Raw genomic sequence first — 19132 nt, forward strand, 5'->3', positions numbered from 1 at the left:
ACTTGCCATGAAACAGACAAAAATCTCACCTTTTTAGAAATTCTAAATCAACAAAATGGATGTTTCTAAATATTAAAATTCTGTGAATATTGTTGTTTGAGTTTGAGAAGCTAACCTAGCCTAAAATTTCTCTACCATCAAATTACGAAAAGTAACTATTTTTTAGCGACTATTTGTCTGGAAAAAGTCACTTTTAGTTGTAAATAATGACTTTTAGGGACCAGGTCGTAAAAGTGATTCGCTACAAACCCTGGATCTTGAACAAAATTAATGAAAAGTATCTAACGTCTTCTCTCAACCACATTGATCTCTTGAGCCATTATTTCCTTTTATCTTGATGTGTGAATCTTGATACAAAACTCTAATTTCGATGAGTCGATGCCACTTTCGTAACAAGAAACAACTCATCTATATCGTGAAATATTTCCTCGTCGCGATAGTTCAATCAGGATATTCCCGAGCAAAGTGCTACCCTTTAATACAGTACATTTATTTTATCCACTTGCGAACACAATCATTAAACGAAAAAGCTTCGAAATGTCACACTATCACGCATACAGAAAACATGCTTCTTTTTTTCTTTCTGGTAGCAATTGTACCTAGTCATATACTACACACTATAAATCGTTATCTTACTGGTACGGTAGTAGTATATCTGCCCCTAGGTAGTAGCCGATACTTGCGCAACCTTTTTTTTCTAAATGTATTCCTTCCTTAACAAATAAACACAGCTTTTTCGCCCACGATGATCATACATAGTGGACTTACGGAACCTAAATAGAACTAAAAAATTGTCTACTAATGCTTAAATCATACCATCATGGTCATCATCATTACCTGCAGCAGTTTCTTTTATTTCGTTTCGTCCTAATTTTACTCGACTTCGTTCTTCAATCTGCAACTAGCAGACTTCCCTTTTTACAAATTACTACTCTTATTTATGCTGGGCAGTTGCAGCATCATCAGGGAAAAGCAAATGAATTACAGTTTTCTTGATTACATATTGATGTCTCGCATCTCTTTTCGACGTTTTTTTTTCTGCGTTTACGATTAACGATTCCCATTACAAATGTGTCCCCGTGAATGACGGCTGCACATCTCCCACATGGTTTGGTAGTTTGTCTATGCGAAAAATTGCTGTTGATTCATAGTGATTCCTACCGCTTGCCAGTTAATTGAATGATGGCCCTCGCTGATCAGTCCGAAAAAAAAATGCTGGTGGTCTAAAAGAGGTTGTTCCGCTACCTTACCTTCGAAGGTAGTCAGTCCCCGTACCACCAGCGATAGATCCGCAACACTTTCGCGATGTAGTTCTCCATGTGTTGCACGATTTGTGATGCACTCATCCCACGCTTGTGGCATGCATCGACTAGCTTCTATTACTCCTTCTTCCGGGGGATTGATGTATCCCGAAGGGGGAAAAAATTGTCTCGTCCTCCGAAATTGGTTGAGGTTGTTGGTTGCCGTGTCCTAGCCTAAGGATTCACTCTTTCCGTCTCTGGTCCGGTCTCTCGTACGTGTAGTAGCATCCTCCTGAGATTCTCTAAGCCCTGTTGAGTGGCGCTCAGAGGATGCCGATTTGGCAGCATTGTATTGTTCATGTTCACTAATCTTGATAGTTGTATGTAGTGTCTACTTTACTAGTGTGTTGTTTCATGTTGGTTTTATACGAATATATACGATACTATAATACACTCTGCTACTTGTTTCGTCCTAAATGAGTTTTGTTCGGCTGTCATCCGAATTATGTGATTTTCCGTTGAGGTGCACTCATTTTTGTAGTGCTGGTGAGTAATTTACAAATTTCAGGCAGCCATCGCTTCATTGTGTCATTCCCATTGGTGCGGCGAGGGAGGCAGTTCTGAAGGATGAGCCACGGTAGAGCTGAAATGGAAGTCGACGGACAGAAAGAACGTTAGTGTACTAAACTTTGAAAAATTGCATTTGGTAGATGAACTAGAGATTATTATAAGGGCTATGAGTGGTTAGATAAATAAGGGAAGAAACAGTTCATTCATGCATACGGCACTGGAAGGTTTATATTGCACGGAGGAATCACATTTCGGTGTATTATTCCGGAAACAAAAACATTAGTATCGATTATAGAAAAGCATAAGCAATCGAAAAAGGTAAACTAATATGTTTTTTCCAAAGACAGTTAGACAGAAATAACAGACAGAGTTCATAATCGTTGCAGAAAAATTAAAAGAAAAAACGAATCAGTCAAGTAATCGAAAACTAGATAGTACGTAATAAACGGCACGGTAAATTTCGGATAGGGTATTGTGCTAATACAAGATACAATCGAAGGGTCTGCACCTAGGTGGTCCGATTTCGGTCTATCTTATATTACTATTGAAATGATGGTGAATTAGGGAAAAACGTAACATAGAAACGATTATATCAGGCGGTTACGGTTGGTTTGAAAAGGTGAAATAGTTTCCAACAAAGACAAATACGATAAAAGAGATGAATGGTTTATTATACAATTGCAAATGACATCGTCTAGCGCTAGGTTATATATCATGAACATCCAAAAACCAGTCTGCCCTGGTAGGATATACGGATTTCATCGAAACGTGCAAGATTATAAGATAAAAGGTGATCCACTGCTTTTGTAGTGATGTAACAGAAATTTTGAAAACGAAATATTGATATTAAGAAAAGAACAATATAATCATACAATTAACACGAATTAAACAAACGAAACATTGAAAATTAAACTTAATTTTTTTTTGTTTCAATTTTGATTCGATTCCGATTTGATTTCGATTCGATTTCGATTCGATTTCGTTTCAATTTCGATTCAATTTCGATTTGATTTTGATTCGGTTTCGATTTCATTTCGATTCGATTTTGATTCGATTTCGATTCCATTCGATTTCGATACGATTTCGATTCGATTTCGATTCGATTTCGATTCGATTTCGATTCGATTTCGATTCGATTTCGATTCGATTTCGATTCGATTTCGATTCGATTTCGATTCGATTTCGATTCGATTTCGATTCGATTTCGATTCGATTCGATTCGATTTCGATTCGATTTCGATTCGATTTCGATTCGATTTCGATTCGATTTCGATTCGATTTCGATTCGATTTCGATTCGATTTCGATTCGATTTCGATTCGATTTCGATTCGATTTCGATTCGATTTCGATTCGATTTCGATTCGATTTCGATTCGATTCGATTTCGATTCGATTTCGATTCGATTTCGATTCGATTTCGATTCGATTTCGATTCGATTTCGATTCGATTTCGATTCGATTTCGATTCGATTTCGATTCGATTTCGATTCGATTTCGATTCGATTTCGATTCGATTTCGATTCGATTTCGATTCGATTTCGATTCGATTTCGATTCGATTTCGATTCGATTTCGATTCGATTTCGATTCGATTTCGATTCGATTTCGATTCGATTTCGATTCGATTTCGATTCGATTTCGATTCGATTTCGATTCGATTTCGATTCGATTTCGATTCGATTCGATTTCGATTCGATTTCGATTCGATTTCGATTCGATTTCGATTCGATTTCGATTCGATTTCGATTCGATTTCGATTCGATTTCGATTCGATTTCGATTCGATTTCGATTCGATTTCGATTCGATTTCGATTCGATTTCGATTCGATTTCGATTCGATTTCGATTCGATTTCGATTCGATTTCGATTCGATTTCGATTCGATTTCGATTCGATTTCGATTCGATTTCGATTCGATTTCGATTCGATTTCGATTCGATTTCGATTCGATTTCGATTCGATTTCGATTCGATTTCGATTCGATTTCGATTCGATTTCGATTCGATTTCGATTCGATTTCGATTCGATTTCGATTCGATTTCGATTCGATTTCGATTCGATTTCGATTCGATTTCGATTCGATTTCGATTCGATTTCGATTCGATTTTGATTCATTTTCGATGTTTACTAGAATATCAACATTATTACATAAATAATGTAAAAGGTACAAGTTCAAAAATTTACCTTTTCATATAAAGTTTAGTCATTGCAAAGTGATATTTTTGGCCGTAAAAATATATAGAACATTCTTCTGCAGACAATCTAAAACAGAACTTTTATCTGATTCGAAAATTATTTCAAATGCTTTAATTTAAGTTTAAATTTTGGCAATTTTTTGTATGAGAAAATTTGTGGTTACGTTCTTCAGCAAAGTTGTAGAAAACGTTTTTATGAACAACTTTGTCGAAGAAACTTTGAACTTTTGCTACAAAAAGTGTGAGTATTTTTTTTATTTTTGTGAATTGAGAAAATTCACTAAAACACTCGACAATCGTCTGTATCTCACAAAATTTAAAAGTAGACGGCGTGTTAGATTCAGCAAAGTTGTAGGTTTTAACTAGATCTACAAATTTCCCATATGCAACTTTATGGAGAAATATTAATTATTTGCCTAAAGCATACCCAAGTAACCATGGAGCATTATATCATTGCATATATAATGTAGCTGCATTGCCGTAAGCCTACCATTAAAGTAGTTTAAAAGTGGAAAAGGGCCCTTTTACAGTTGCACTAATGCAAAAACGACGATAAAGCAATGAAGCAATTTATAAAGTAACATTAGTGCAGCAGTGCAATTAATAAAGTGATATTAGTGCATTGATACTTTTGTAATGTAGAGTTAATGCTATATTGCTTGACAGCTCTTGAAATATGTCGAATAAAGGCAATGTTACATCAATGTTGTTGAAATGCAGTTGAATATGTGCAATGTTATACTGCTTGTGGTTACTTGGGTAGCCTTTTAAATGCCACTAAAACAAATGAAACTCCCTGTTTTTGCTAATTATTTAAAAACCAAAGAATTACAAACTTACAATGTTCAGAAAAAATATGTGTGCCATTGCTTATTTTATAACTCTTCTGAAGGTCATATTCACGTAAAACATAAAACAAAAAAGTAAGACCAAAACCCATATTTTTCGGGTCTATTCTGTGTTAAATCTTTCGTAATCAACTTAGCACAAATGAAAAATTAGATTAAAAGTGTCTTCGACAAAGTTGTTCATAAAAACGTTTTCCAAAAGTTTGCAGCATAGCGTAATCAAAAAAGTTTTAGTCGCAATTAAATTTTAAATAAGGGCCACCCTTTTGATTTTTGTTTTCTAAGAAGAAGCAGAAGCACTAATTTTCGACCCACAAGAATTCTGTGCCATTTTTTGGATTTCCGAACAAAGTAGGCCGAAATTGTATGGATGAGTCGAAAATTAGTGTTGGGTCGAAAATTGGTGCTTTTCCCCCACGAGCAACTTCTGAAGACATAAAGGGTGTACGGAATCAAATTACACCGCTTTTAAATGGCTGTAATTTTTTATAAATTGACGCTTATATTGAGCTGTTCGGTAATCCAATCCGCATGGTTATTAAATTAATTAACTCATTACGCGTGGTGAAGATGGACAAATTATGGGTGAAATTATGAAAAAAATCCACGTGCTCGGCTGGGATTTGAACCCAGGACTCTTGTATGCTAGACGAGCGCTTTACCAACTAAGCTACCGAGCCACTTGGTGACCCAATAACTGAGTTGGTTACAAGTTTAGAATTCAAATCCCTACAGAGTGTTACTGCCTCTCTGTAGTAGTCATGTCGTCACTTGAGTGAGAACGACACGTTGATAGCCTTCCCACATCTTTATTCTTCCACAATACAGTTGTTATGGAAGCGATGTAGGTACGATAGGCAAACAGTTTCAACACTAAATAAATCGCACTCGCTCTTCTCGCGTGTGTGGTTAACATGAGATGGATGGATATGGGTTATGAAAGGGGTCCGCGTGGTCTGTAGGGATTTGAATTCTAAACTTGTAACCAACTCAGTTATTGGGTCACCAAGTGGCTCGGTAGCTTAGTTGGTAAAGCGCTCGTTTAGCATACAAGAGTCCTGGGTTCGAATCCCAGCCGAGCACGTGGATTTTTTTTTTATAATTTCACCCATAATATGTCCATCTTCACCACGCGTAATGAGTTAATTAATGTAATTTTTTACCCGTTGGGTATTTTCTATTGAAATTGTGGGTGTAATTTGTTTGTATTTGTTTACGCTGTGTAAGTTTGCTAGCAGGCGCACGTACCTCGAAAATCCGGATCTATCCTATCGTGCCACCAGCAACAAGATGGGAATGGTACATTCTACGGTGTCTCGTGTTTCAAACCAGTACCACGAACGATTGACCATCGATCGGAAAGAAAAAGTGGCAAAATGGATTTCCGTATAGTGTTAAGGATCACAAAAGGGTAGTTCAAGCTTTCAAGAGGAATCCCAACAGTTCAGTACAAGATTTGGTGAAGGAACTGAATCTATCCAAAACTTTCGTGCAAGGTGCGAAAAAAAAAACATGAAGCACTACAAACGTACAAAGTCCAAAAGCCGCCTATTCGCGATGAATGGCAGAATACGGTAGGTAAAACACGTGCACGGAAGCTCTACACCCATATGTTGACGAAACCACATTGCCTCGTTATGGATGATGAGACATATGTAAAAGCAGACTTCCGGCAGCTTCCTGGGCTACAGTTTTTCGCTGCTCATCATAAATTCGATGTCCCTGAGGACGTTAGATAGCAGAATATGTCAAAGTTAACCAAAAAACTATGATTTGACAAGCAATTTGCTCGTGTGGAAAGTGGAGCAACCCATTCGTGACAATTGGAACGGTCAATGGGCAGTTGTACCCGTCTACTTCCTCTTCATAGGTAACACGATGATCCTAAGATTTTCTGGCCGGATTTGGCCTCGTGCCATTAGCCTTCGTCCACAAATTACGTGACGCTCTAGGGGGAGGGGAGGAGTACCCTGAAACGTTACGGTCCATATACAAATTTTAAATTTTTCATACAAAAAGTGTTACCAATGAGGGGCAGGGGGTTGAAAATTGTCAATTTTAGCGTTAGGTAATAAATGGACGCTGTCTTACTCGAAAGAGGTTTTGGAGTGGTACAAGGTGAATTTCGTACCGAAGCATCTCGACCCACCGAACGCACCGGAACTGCGGCCAATTGAAAAGTACTGGGCCATCATGCAGCAGGCACTTCGGAAGCATCATATGGAAGTGAAATCGGAAGAAGATATGAAGAAAAAATTGACTGCCCCGCAAAAAAGTTGGTCCAAGTGTTTTTTTTTTTTTTTTTTTGTTGGGAAGGTTAAGCCACGGTCTATTGGATTGAACTTTTGTGGCAAGTGTCCAAGTGTTGTACAGGACCTTATGAGTAGTGTGAAAAGAAAAGTTCGTGCATTTGGATAAAAACATGGGAAACATAGGGTATCAATGCTAGTAATGGACCCCTTAGTAGCTGAAATTCATTCTAGACGCTTTTCCGCAATGATATCTCAGACGCATATACGTTTTGTGGAGTCTAACAACAAATTCAATGTCTTTACTTCATAGTACGTCTACGAAACATACAAAATCAATCGATATTTTCAGCGAAATATGCATTTGAAAAACTGTTGTCCGAATGCCTATTATGGACCCCTCCCGGGGTCCATAATAGGATTGTTTACAAATTTGACGTTGCGTATTATGGACCCTCCATTTGATTCCCATGTAATCCGGCTCGCTGCCGACGAGCCTATTATGGACCCACCTGAAAATGCGTATTATGGACCCTCTTATGTGGTTTCATTTACAAAACTGTTCAAATATCTGTATTTATGCGTCTCAAACCAAATATTTTGCCTGAAACTGCTGACTAACAATGTAATCGAAGTTCCCCCGGTGGATTTTCATAGGAATAAAGTTGCTTTGAGTGTTAATTTTATGTTTTTCTGTGGGGGTCCATAATACGCAAAGGGTCCATAACCGGCATCGACTCCCTACATAACATGTTTTATTTTATACCCTGAAAGTTTGTACATTATTGGTTGAACGTGCGAATTTTGCCATATATTTGCGTGTGTCGCAATTTGACACCCTTTACGTCTAAAATCGACGATAACAAGGAATAAAGTTGAAATTTTATTGTTTGATGGCTAAATTTTGGAAAGGTTGCAAAAGTATAATTCTTAAAAAAAACAGTTCAAAGCCGAATTTAGTACTAGACCATTTAATTCCACTAGAGTTTGTATCCTTTGACAGATACGCGTATTTCGACCTCAACTGTAAGGCCGTCTTCAGTGTCGTGTACTAGACTCGACTGAAGTCTAGTACACGACACTGAAGACGGCCTTACAGTTGAGGACGTAATACGCGTATCTGTCAAAGGATACAAACTCTAGTGGAATTAAATGGTATAGTACTGAATTCGGTTTTTTCATCTACTTATAGGTATTCTACTAAGCAGCTCGAAGATTTATTAACAGTTTAAAGCTATTTTGGAGTCACCGTTGTCTACGGCTACTTTTCCTCAAGATAGCGTAAAGGTTGTATCAGCGTAACCGTTAATGAGGCCTAACAATTTGAAGCAATTTGGACGAACACAAACAAAAATATTTCATGCATCTAATTACCCGGATTGTTAAAAAAACAATTCTTCACAATTTCGAAGAAATTCCACGGTTTCTTACTCTTGTTCGAAGTGTCTCCTGTCATCCCGTTTGTCCGTTTGTCAGTCTAGTTGTGTCGTGGTCAAATAGTGATTGTAGTAAAAAGCGTCTTCTTCGTTTCAACAACAACAGCAGCATCAACTAGAACAAACTCTGACAAAAAACTGATGGAATAGCTAAATTATTCATCATCTCGTTTTTGGAGCTGCTGTTGCTTCTGAAGTTCCTTAAGCTTCTTAAGTTGCTGAAGCTTCTGCAGCTGCTGAAGCTTGTGTAGTCGTTCTTTTTGACGCTGCGCTTTTTCTTTTACGTGTTGTTGCAGAACTTGTCGTGTGAAGCTGCAATGAAAAGTCGTGATTAGCTGATGGGTTTCTCGGTGCTTGGTAGTACACGCGTTCAATGTGAGCCAAGGTATTATCGCACATTTTAAGTAAGTAAAAGTAAGTAGAAAGCGTTCGAGCGGGAAAAAAGGGGCAAGGGTTGAGATGGTTAGACATGCCCCTCTCACATTAGGCAACATCATTTGCAGTGCTCATAGGAAAGAATACACATGTGAAGAACAATGTTTGTAGTAAATATGGATTAAACAGGTAAATACATGAATAAGGTGAGAAATTATGAACGAAAATAATTTACAAAATGAAACACTAGTACACTTATGAGACGCGGTTCAAAACTCGAGGGGGGCTTTGGACGGGGAGAGAATGTGTAAGACTAGGGAGTATAACAAAATCGGACACACCTAGGGCGCAAACTGTCCGCAGCGCACGTCTTCTCAAGGGGCTTAACACTTGGAACCTCTGGTGGGACCCTGATGGAAGAGTCTTTGCCCCTAGCAGGAATGAATATCGAAGGTTCGATGGCCGGCAGTACTGTTCTTAATATCCTGTCTCTGTACACTATTGTTATCACACTCTTTGTCGCGCCTAGCCACTTTCACTCTGTTCCACTACTTAGAGCTACTACTGCTGATGATAGGTGGATGATGGTGACGTCGGATGATTGTTATTGCTGTTGTTGACGATACTAATATGTGGGGAAATTTCAGTCAAATTCAGTCAAATACGACAAGGGCGGAGCATGTTGAGTATGCGGGAGAATTAGGATTGCTAAAAGCTACATATGGGTTTGGGGGATCTCCAGAAAAATATCAAATTTGCTAAAGAATTGAGATCAGGATAACAAATATTTTTTTCTAATTTGAATGAATTAAAGTAAAATATTTTTTTTGAAAATGCTACCTTAGTTGACCTTTTGGTTTGGTTGATGCCAAATATTTTCTATTTGCACCTATTGTTTCTTCGGTTTTGCCCAAGACAGCTTAAGGTGAAGATGGACCGAAGCCAAACATCAAATTTTCAATAGTGCAAATCTGGAGAACCAGACATCTGTTATAGCTAATAACTTGATCGATTTGTCACTTGCTGGTTTGGCTTCGATTCATCTTCACCTTAATTAGAACTGCTACAATAGTCGATGTCATAGTATTTATAGAAGCATTTGACGGCCAATTTGGCCTAGTTTTAGTAACTTACATGACCTTGCATATTGGTTACCGAACACTGGACATGTCCCGGTTTTTAAAAAAAAAAAAAGACCGGAGTATAAGGTCAGTCATGTTTGCATTTCCAGTCCATAAATGGAACATGTCCGAAACCATATTAACACGGGTATTAAACTTTAAAGTTTATAAGGTTATCGTTTCGAAAGCATTTACCATTAGATGTCATGACCATTCTATAGGGGAAAGTGGCCAATATGGAACATGTTCAAAACAATATAGTAAGATATTTCTGGATGCATCAAATTTCCTCAATATTTGAAAACGTTATAAGCATTTGAATTTGAAATTTGGCCTATCTCCTGTAGAAGCGGTCATGCAATCAGGCATTGCCAGCAATATCTCGTTTGAGATGTGTATGGTTAGCGAAATTCCAAGATGCCTGTACTCAGTACATGCATGCGACTAGTCTTGCGTTGAAGATTCTGCCACTGTTTGGAGATCAAATTAAACACTACATTTTGTAGTATGTATTCTTATCTTGTATTGCTAATATTTTAGGAAAATCACGAAGAAATCCCATATTGCGCTATTTACTCTAATTATTCTGAAAAGATCTCATATTTCGCATTGATTTCTTGTTTATTGCTTGGTTTTGACAGTAAAAATGCCGTTTTCATATGTTTTGACCACATCTTAAAATCTGATGCCGATACTTTAAACCAATTCAAGTGACTTAAGAAGCTTCATTTTGCGGTATATAGAATTATTCCCATTCGTTTCAAAGCAGTTGAAATTTGATAGTTTCGCATAGTTTAATTTGCAAACTATTTCTCACTACAAATATTCAGTTATTATGTATTTAACAGATAATGGTTATGCTGCAATATTTAAAAAACTGCCACTGTTTTACTTCATCAATTTTAAACTTATTGAAACAAAATCAACACCAATAGATTTATTAAAGGTTTTCATTTCAAGAAGGCATACAGTCGATGCTCGTTATGCCGACATCTCAAGAGACTGTCGTTATATGGGGATGTAGCTATAAAAATGTCGTTATTTTGATGTCGTTACAGAGAGTAAAGATTCCAATATTATTGACAACTTTCATCTTAGTTTGGTAAGAATTAGGATAAACTGCTAATTATTGAACGCTATTATTTCCGCCAAAATTTTGAAAAACCCATGCTTTTTTATGAGACGTTCAACATTCTTAAAAAATCTGATAATGCCTACAAAACGGAGTAAAAATCAATAAAATCACAGCGAGATAAGCCGCATTGCATTGCATTTAAAGCTTAAGAATCACACATGTTTTAAATCAATGAAGATTTTTTCACTAACACTCGTACGTTTATCCATCTTGACTTGTCATATTGGACAGTAATTAGGAGTGGTATAGCAATCGAGTGGGCTGCAAAACGGTGAGTCTACAATCAGGAAGGAGCGACCAACACAGCTCTGGTCCTCACAAGCTGCTACCTGACGCTTCCACGGGTCAAATGATGACAGAAGACCGCCAGCTAAGGGTTGGGTACTTAGATGGTAGTGCAGCCTAGGCACTGTTGTCCTCCTGACATTAGCTAGAATGAGGAGGTACGTTCCGAGCGTCTGTACACCAGGAGGTGTGGCTCAAACAGCGCCTGTTCTGGCATGAGTATGAAATGCTGTATCACATCAGCTACACCCAATATGATGGGGCAACGTGATGTAGGTAGCGCGACCCCGGTAAGGTAACATACCGAATTCAGTGACTACCACGAATAATGGAGAAAAAAGAAGATATGAAAATTGTCATCGGCGACGCAAATGCGCAGGTCGGAAAAGAGGACTTTTTCCGCCCTATCATTGGTACAGATAGCCTTCACTCTGTTACCAACAACAACGGCCTACGTTTAGTGGACTTTGCTGCCACCAGGGGGATGGCCATCAGTAGCACCTCCTTTGCAACCAAATCGACCATGTTCTGGTAGAAGGCCGACATTTTTCCGACGTCGCCGATGTTAGAACTTTCAGGGATCCTAGTAACGATTCAGACCACCATCTCGTTGTAAGCAAAATTCGAGCGCGGATATCAACCGTTTCGAATTCTAGAAATCGGCAATCTTCTTCTTCTTCTTGGCATTAACGTTCCTCACTGGGACAAAGCCTGCTTCTCAGCGTAGTGTTCTTTATGAGCACTTCCACAGTTATTAATTGAGAGCTTTCTTTGCCAAAGTTGCCATTTTCGCATTCGTATATCGTGTGGCAGGTACGATTATACTCTATGCCCAGGGAAGTCAAGGAAATTTCATTTACGAAAAGATCCTGGACCGACCGGGAATTGAACCCAGACACCTTCAGCATGGCTTTGCTTTGTAGCCGCGGACTCTAACCGCTCGGCTAAGGAAGGCAATCGTTGCGTTTCAATATCCAACGCCTGTCAGCAGATGGTGTAGCAGTGGACTACCAGCAAAAGCTCTACGTACGGGTTAGCGAAATCAACCAGAGCATCAACCTTAGTGATCTGTGGCGAGAAGTGGTAGGTACTGCTCAACGGAGACCAAGGAACGGTTGGTTCGACGAGGAGTGCCAGAGAATGACGGACGAGAAAAACGTGGTTAGAAGTCGGATGTTGGTGTCTGGCTCGACAGAGCAGAAAACGGTATAAGGAAACAAGGGCAGCCGAAAAATAGATCCATCGCAGGAAGAAAAATGAGCATTAAATGAGGCAGTCCCTGATCAGATGCAAGAAGCTATGGAACAGAACAACATGCGACGGTTCTACGAATCTGTCAACGGTGTGCGGAGAAAAACAGCGCCGTCTCCCGCCGTGTGTAACGACCGTGAAGGAAACTTGCTGACGGATAAAACAATGGTGGCCGCCAGGTGGAAAGAATACCGTTTTGATTCATATTACGGACAGCTTCAAATTCCGGACACTCTTGTTTGTATGGGAAACATTTCACACGAAATGTTTCAATTTTCGCCGTCCAAAAGTTCTCATTTTCGAGGCTCGTTTTATTAGGTTTTTTCCGTAAATATCATTGCAAATTTATAATGCCCAACTACCTTAGACGTCTCTTAAGTGTTCGAACGATTTCAATTAATGCTTTGACTGTTCCATCAATGATTATCATGAGCTGTCCGTAATTCGAATCAAAGCGTCCGGAATATGAGGCAAAAGTGAGGGAGCGTCCGGAATAAGAATCATGAAAAGGCCACACGTTTTGATTTATTTAAAATTATTCAAGTTGCGGACGCGTATTCTTTACCCACCATCCGAAAGTTAAGGGCTACCGACGCCCGGTAACGTTAAAAAATCATACAGAATGATTTATTTTGTATGGTTCAAGCTGGGTTATACTTCACTGAGGCCTTAAGTGTCCGTAATATGAATCAAAACGGTACTTCGAGTCATTGTTGAACGGAGATAAGTGGATCTAGTAGCAGAATCCAAATCGATGACGATGGGCAGGCTGTGGAACCTCCAACTCTAGATGAGATAAAGAAAGCTATTAATAGGCTGAAGAATAACAAGGCTGCTGGGAAGGACGTACTTCACAAGTAAGTAGCTGCACGAACTCTTTCATCGTATCATTTCGAGGATATGGGAGGAAGAACAAATGCCTACTAGTTGGTTGGATATTCTTATTTGCCCTTTGTACCAGAAAGGGCATAGACTGAAGTGCGCCAATTACCGAGGGATAACTCTCCTTAATTAGGCGTTCAAAACCATGTCTGGAATTCTGTTCAACAGATTGAGACCGTATGAGGAGTTCTTTGTCGGCGAATACCAAGCTGGTTTTTGAGAGGGTCGATCAACGACGGATCAAATGTTTACCCTGCGTCAAATCCTAGATTAATGCCTGGAATACAACTTGCAGACTCATCACCTGTTTGTAGATCTCAAAGCAGCATACGATTCAGTGAAGAGAAACGAGTTGTAGCATATTATGTCCGAAAACGGCTTTCTAGCGAAGCTAATTAGACTGATTGGTGCAACGCTTGAAGGATCGAAATCATGTGTACGGGTGGTGGACGAGATTTCGTCAACGTTCGTAACCTTAGATGGATTGAAACATGGTAACTTTCTTTCTAGCTTGTAGTTTAACGCTTGGAGGTGCTATCAGGAGAGCCGGTATGCAGAGAAGCGGTACCATTATCACACGTTCTCATATACTCCTTGGCTCCGCAAAGCCGATATCGACATCATCGGGATTGATCGTTGGGCAGTTGAAGAGGCGTTCGTGGGTTTCAAGAGGAAGACCGCGAGTATCGGACTTACGATGAACACCACAAGAAAAAAATACATGATAGCTGGTGGTCTACGTGGGTCTTGACGTGTAAGTGGTAGCGAAATGGTGCTGGGTGGTGACAAGTTTGACGTGATGGAAGAATTTGTCTATCTTGGGACACTAGCGACATGCGATAATGATGTCACCCGCGAGGTAAAAAGACGTATTGCAGCTGCGAGTCGGGCTTTTTACGGGCTCCGTAACCAGCTGAAGTCCCGTAGCTTCGACCGGAGAGCTTTCGGGATATTTGAAGGTAAAGTGCTGCGAACAATACTCGGCGGTAAATTAAAAAACGACATCTGGCGGCGTCCCATGAATCACGCGTTGTACCAAGTGTATAAAGAGGTGGATATTGTCAAGCGCATAAAACACGGTAGGCTGCGTTGGGCTGGTCACGTTACCAGTATGCCGAAACATCGACAAGCAAAGATAATATTCAATAGAGAACCCGGACGAGGCCTCCGACTTCGGCCGTACACACGATGGCTTTTTGAAGTTGAAGAGGACCTAAGGGCACTAAACGTTCAAAGCGACTGGAAGCGATTGGCCCAGGACCGAGCCCTGTAGAGGAGACTCATCCCTTCGGCGCAGATTCATCGTAGCGAATTGTAGCCCAGCAAGTATCAAGTAAGTTTTAGAAAAAAAAACAAAGTTTTTTTATTTCATTTTTTCCTTTGACATTTTGTCTGACTGCACGTCAGATTCATAGAAATTCAGACCTGAAAGCAAGCACCGGATCAATGAAACGGATAGATTCAACAATACTTAAATTTTTATATTTTTTTTTCTATCGCTATGTCAATAAGTGAGAGATTCTTCTTATCGGCATGTGTAGCTTTTAGCAATCCAGTAGAAAACAACCAAACTATATAATTATCTTAAATGGAAATAAGGCACATTATTTAAAACTTAAAATTAATTCTGAAATAATTAACGTATGGCGCCTGACCTCCTGTTTTCTCTAGCATATTTTTAGCTCTACTATTGTCCTCGAATGCTGATTACAGACTACTTAATTACCGATTCAGCCTTTGCTTCGCAATTTACTCGCGTTCTAGTTGAAACTTTATTTTTAGTTTATGCTTTTTTTCTCCTAGCTAAGGCGCTTATCTAGGGGATAATTCGCGAGCCGGAGCCGGAAATTGTATATGTGTATAAAAAAGAAAGAGGAAAAGCAAGAGTACAAAAAACCCAAAACAAAGAGGACACAATTAAGGGGAAAGATATGGCCAGGCCAGCGACCAAATCGCACGGTGCGGCACTGGGATCTCTTACCTGGCGAAGCTCTTAAATGCGGCGCTCTGAGGATTTATACATAGTGGCACGCGATTCGTTTGCAGCTGTTCGGCTATGAATTTGTGCATTTCCTCTGTTGGGGATGAAAAAAAAAAGCCGAAACCGATAATTAGTATGAATCCTGCGATAGCGTAGTTTTGCATGATTACGTACCTTTGACTTGCTGCACCGAAGTCAGCTTCCGTTCCCAGAGGTCATCGAACGGTTGTGGCGCAGAGGGTTCGAATTCGGCCGCATACTGGCGCATTCCGGCAGACGGGGTGTAGCAGCACTTGCACATACAGGAATGGTAACGAAGGCGACCCTCGTCGACGTACGGATGGGCCAGGGCATCAATCACCGATATTCTCTTGTCCTGTGTCCATGCAGAGCAAGTGCAAAGTAAAAGATAATGAGAATGAATTAGACCGCCATGACTTAAGGTGAAGATGCATCGCAGCCGTACCTCGAAGTTTCAAGAGCACAAATCTAGAGAACTAGACGATGCCTAGAGCTCAAAACTTTCAGCTTGAACAACTCCAGATTTGTGCTGTTGACGATTTGAAGTGTGGCATCATTTCTTTTTCACTTTAATTATGGACAAAGGAGAGAGAGGTGACTTACCGGATCGAAGACCAACATCTGGCAGAGGAGGTGCACTGCTTCGTGGGTGGCATGTGTGCTCAGGGTGTAGAGTGCGGACAGGGACGGAGGCTTCGGAGCTCTTCGCAGCATGTGGGTTCTGGCTCCCTCGCAGGCGTGCCGCATGTCCTCTAGCGTAGGTGTGCCCAGCAGTTCTGTTATCAGTTCCAGCTGTGAGTGGGGAGCGAAAGGGTGGAATAATGAAAATTAATTAACTGGACTGTTTTAGAAGAACAGAGTGCTAAAAATAATATTGCTGTGGGATAAGCTAGAACAACCCTATAGGGCGGATTAGTCCGGTACGTATACCCACCTGCTGCACTGGACTCTGTGCCTGAAATAGAATTCGCCTGCCTAGTAGTTCTCCGAATATGCATCCAACCGACCACACATCTACGGCCGCCGAATAGTGTCGTGCTCCCATCAGAATCTCTGGCGCGCGATAGTACTGCGTTACCACTTCCTGTGTCATGTGCTTCGACTGGTCCGGTTCTTCCACGCGTGCCAATCCAAAATCACAAATCTGAAAAACATAATTTATTATAAAGAAGAATCTCAACTTCACATTCAACTGAACTTTACCTTAAGAACACAATTGCTGTTCACCAGCAGGTTGCCTGGTTTGATATCCCGGTGCAGAATTCGTGCTGAGTGTAGATATTTGAGACCCCGCAGGATCTGGTACAGGAACACTTTGATATGGTCCGCCGATAGGTGCTGTGGTGATACGATGATTTTGTGCAGATCCGACTGTAGCAGCTCTGTGATGACGTAACTGGTTGGTGCGAAATTGATTCGTCGAGTGAAGGAAAATCTTCTTTTTGCGGTGTTTTAATCGAATGAATTGATTATATTTAGCAATATGTTATGGAATATTTGAACAGAAGATGACAATAATGATAAAATTTACAGCCAAGGGCATACCATGTCGTCCATCGGAAAAAGCCGAGTGTCCGCCAAAACTCTTTAAATCATGGTGGTTCGTGTTTTGAATTACGTTAACCTTCCAGTCGTCGCGCGGTTTGCCACCGTCAGAACCACTACGCTGCTGTTGTGAACAAAGAGCGAGGTTTTTTCAACAGTGTTGTACAAAATACAACAACGCGACGACTGAAGTGTTAAGGATTCAATCCCTTTAATCGACCGTGCTAATTTTTTTACCGTGTTTATTTCATAAGTGACTATCTCGGAGATGGGATTCGATCATACGGTCTCGGCGTAAAAGGCGTCATTTTTTTCCACCTACGAGTGGGTGCTCTGACATCTCCGCATCCGGAAATTTACCAATTTACCAAATTGTCTCAATTAAGAACGTTTGACCAAAAAACCTCTTTAGTCATTGGGCATTTAAAATTGTCACAAAGACGCCAAGCTTTTCGGCGCAACCCCTTTATGTATTCGAAGGTTTTCTTTGTCTGCCCGGTAGGAAGAAACATGACACCGAGTCTGTGTCGATTCAGTCTCGCTCGCCCATTCCAGTAGTTATCGCTGGAAGTTACTCCGACCTTGTCTTTGTCTAGCCAGCATAAACTCACCCCAATTCATTTTCATTGTCGACGGAAAGTTCAACCATGACCCCAACCGCCGCCCGTCAGTATTACTACTTGCCGTATGTCCTTGCTGTCGACGTTCCCTATAATAGACGCGCCATAAAGCAAGCGGATATATAAGACGCGCTGCTGGCTGGACGTTTTAACAAAGCATCCACAAGGAAAATCAAACATAATTAACGATTACTTCTTATTTTGCTCACGCCAAGCCATCGTAATCACGGTCGATGAGCTTTGTCATCGTTGTTGAAGTCGACCTCCTCGATATAGGTGCAGCATTGGTTTACGGAAGAAAGCACTTTGGACGCTTTCTCATTTCCGGTGGGATACGGGAGAATGCGAGCATATGCGGCTTGGTAAGCTTCAGTTCCGCAAAAGGGCGTGAATGACTTAGCTTTGTTCCGGTCCTGGCGGGGCAAGGGGTACGGTTTCATGGGTTTTGTCCTGTACGAAAGGAGTTGTTGAAAGCAAGAATGGTGCAATGTACTTACAAAGCTTGTAGTACAGTATGTCTCGGTTTTATTTATTAGTAAACAAGGTAACCGTTCCAGGAATGCATCATTATCATGCTTTCTCATCAACCCTAGTAGAACAAAGGATTTGAGATCGCGCTTCGTACTCTATTGCTTTGCATACTTAGAAATACAGAAATTTCATGCTACCGTCGTCGGGGATGCCATTAGGCCAAAGCATAATCTGAAATATCTCAGCAAGTATTGGAAACATATAATGTAGCAATCCTTGCAGTTATCTATAGCTTCCATCGAAAAATTAGATTCTTGGAGCTAGTAGTTAGTTCAGAAGACACACGTTGAAAATTCAGCTCAGATGGTCGCGTTGAAAATTTGATCAATTGGTTGCATACTGGTGATGATCAAACGATCAAATTTTCAGCTCAGCTAGTGCTCTTGAAACATATAGTTTTGGCTTCATTTTATAATCATTCTAAATCAAAAGATCAACTCAATTCGCAAATCATTTGGAAAGATAGGACTGTCACACTTGCATCAACCGTTTGTACGAAGAAAATATCTTGATTTTGACTAAAATTAATTTAATTCAATCAGTTTTTCCATACAACCATTACAACAAGTTTCAAGCAGAAAATGATGCTGTCAGAAATTCGTCAAATGTAAACAAAACGAACTCCTTCACCGTATAATTTCGAAGATATGGGAGGTAGAACAAATGACTACTGGTTGGTTGGATAGTATCACTTGCCCTTTGTACAAGAAAGGGCATCGACTGGAGTGCGCCAGTTACCGAGGTATAACACTCCATAATTCGGCTTACAAAATCATGTCTGGAATTCTGTTCAACAGATTGAGACCGTATGAGGCGTCCTTTGTCAGTGAATACCATGCTGGTTTTCG

The 19132-nt window shown here is 40.1% G+C and overlaps 1 protein-coding gene across 1 annotated transcript in view; it reads right to left on the bottom strand.

Annotated features, from left to right (window-relative positions):
- Positions 1–469: 469 nt before the first annotated feature.
- LOC5576036 (serine/threonine-protein kinase NLK) overlaps positions 470–19132 on the bottom strand; it is a 276399-nt gene continuing 257736 nt past the window's right edge. Inside the window, 7 exon segments of the mRNA XM_021842628.1 lie at positions 470–1853; positions 1856–1884; positions 15568–15661; positions 15742–15943; positions 16192–16380; positions 16523–16732; positions 16792–16984. Of these exon segments, the coding sequence (XP_021698320.1) occupies positions 1822–1853; positions 1856–1884; positions 15568–15661; positions 15742–15943; positions 16192–16380; positions 16523–16732; positions 16792–16984 (949 nt within the window). The 3' untranslated portion in view covers positions 470–1821.

This window comes from Aedes aegypti, chromosome 2 (assembly GCF_002204515.2).
Source record: "Aedes aegypti strain LVP_AGWG chromosome 2, AaegL5.0 Primary Assembly, whole genome shotgun sequence".
Classification (NCBI taxonomy): domain Eukaryota; kingdom Metazoa; phylum Arthropoda; class Insecta; order Diptera; family Culicidae; genus Aedes; species Aedes aegypti.